Source organism: Osmerus eperlanus, unplaced genomic scaffold (genome assembly GCF_963692335.1).
Source record: "Osmerus eperlanus unplaced genomic scaffold, fOsmEpe2.1 SCAFFOLD_964, whole genome shotgun sequence".
NCBI lineage: Eukaryota > Metazoa > Chordata > Actinopteri > Osmeriformes > Osmeridae > Osmerus > Osmerus eperlanus.
In genome coordinates, this window is record NW_026911444.1 from 1 (window position 1) to 1,832 (window position 1,832).

Below are 1,832 nucleotides of genomic sequence, written 5' to 3' on the forward strand. Positions count from 1 at the left end.
AAGTGCATGGTGCACTCTGCTGGGGTAGCTACACACACACACACACACACACACACACACACACACACACACACACACTCACACACTCTCTTCTGTTGGCTCTGTTCAGAGACCTCATCTGCTTGGTTGTCCTGGGAATCACAAACATTTGTTTCCAAAAACTAAAAGTTTCAACCAAACATTTCACTGATAGCAGCTTTAGCATTGATTCAAATCAGTCTTGATTGATGCTATCGTCTTGTCTTCATGTCTTGATTGACTTGATTATTCTGAAACATTCAGCACCTTTTGTAGCCTATAATCCCTGCAGTATATTGTCCACCAGGTGGCAGCAACAGTCCTTCAATACTAGCCAATGCACAGTTTTGAATGTGTATATCTTGGTCATGCCTGATCCTCTCAGGTGTATATGTCTCTCTCTCTCCCTCTGTCTCTTCCTCCCTCTCTCTCATTTCTTTATCTCTCTCTTCAGTTTGTCTCTCTTTCTATCGCGCCCTCTCTCTTCAGTTTCTCTCTCTCTCTCTCTCTCTCTCTCTCTCTCTCTCTCTCTCTCTCTCTCTCTCTCTCTCTCTCTCTCTCTCTCTCTCTCTCTCTCTCTCCTGGTTTAGTGTTGGTGCTTTCTGTTGCTCTCTCCTGTTCATTCCGTCTCTCTCTTTGTGCTTGTCTCTCTCTCTTGGTGTCAGTGTGTACTCTCTCCTCTCCTCCTGTATAATTAGACGGGACCATGTTTCCAGAAGTGTCTCTGTGTTGTGGGCTTGTGACAGTGTCTGCAGCAATTAGCGCTGGTACAGCGCAGCAGCTCGTTAGACCACACCTCGTTAGGGCTGCGCCTCGTTAAGATGCGTTCACGCCGCTGTCACACCGCAGACGCATGAAAGGAGCCATGCCACGTCCCTCTCTCCCTCGCTCGCCCGCTCTCTCCCTCGCTCCCGCAAATTGGTATCAGAAAATGCCAGAATTTGACTTACTCTACTCTAATCAACCCGTTATAACCCCCTGCACAGACAGGCTGTACACACATACATTTGTTGAGAAAGTTATGAGATGGTAACACTCTCTCTCTCTTTCTCTCTCTCCCTCTCTCTCTGATAGGGTACTCTCATCCAGCATCTGAAGGAACACGTTCTCCATGGCAACATGACCAGCAGTGATGTCATCATCTACTACACCACGGTATGTGTGACATCATCAGTGTGGAACAGGTTCTCCCTCCGGGCGCTGGGGCCTGTGTTGGTGGGTGAAGCCTGGCAGTTTCCTAATCCTGTGCCCTGCTCCTGTGCTCCCCAGACGGGCTGGATGATGTGGAACTGGCTGGTGTCGTCGCTGGCTGTGGGGGCCTCAGTGGTGCTCTACGATGGCTCTCCTCTCATGCCCACAGCCAACGTCCTCTGGGACTTGACAGACCAGCTGGGGTAAGAGAGGAGGAGGAGGAGGAGGAAGATGGGAGAAGGGGAGAGGAGGGAAGGACAGTCATCCATTATCTGTCTGTTGCTGTGGAGACAGACAGGCTCTCTGGTTGGTCATCTAGGTGACATTTGTCTAAGTGACATCATCATTGTGTGGTTATGACAGAGAGAGACAAGAGAGAGAGAGGGGCAAGGGGAAAGGAGACAGTGATATCCTTCTCAACTGGAAATGATACTGAGCCGGCTTAGCTAGAGAGAAAGGGGAGGTGTGTGTGTGTGTGTGCTCCTGGATGAAAGGTCTGTATTGTTTATTCTGGGTTTCTATTGTGTTCCACGTCTATTCTGCTAAGAGACATTGTTATACCCCCCCACACACACACACACACACACACACACAGACACACAAACACACACACACGTGTTCCT

General features: G+C 49.3%; 1 protein-coding gene across 1 annotated transcript; it reads left to right on the forward strand.

The window, feature by feature from the left end:
* The first annotated feature begins 6 nt into the window (after window positions 1-6).
* On the forward strand, window positions 7-1,416 carry LOC134016099 (acetoacetyl-CoA synthetase-like). The gene is made up of 3 exons (XM_062455504.1): window positions 7-24; window positions 1,093-1,173; window positions 1,288-1,416. Exons 1-3 carry the CDS (start codon window positions 7-9, stop codon window positions 1,414-1,416), a joined length of 228 nt encoding a protein of 75 aa, XP_062311488.1.
* The last annotated feature ends 416 nt before the right edge of the window (window positions 1,417-1,832 follow it).

Coding starts and splice junctions, on each gene's coding strand:
- LOC134016099 (XM_062455504.1), top strand. Junction 1,174..1,287: donor TCATCATCTACTACACCACG/GTATGTGTGACA, acceptor TGTGCTCCCCAG/ACGGGCTGGATGATGTGGAA.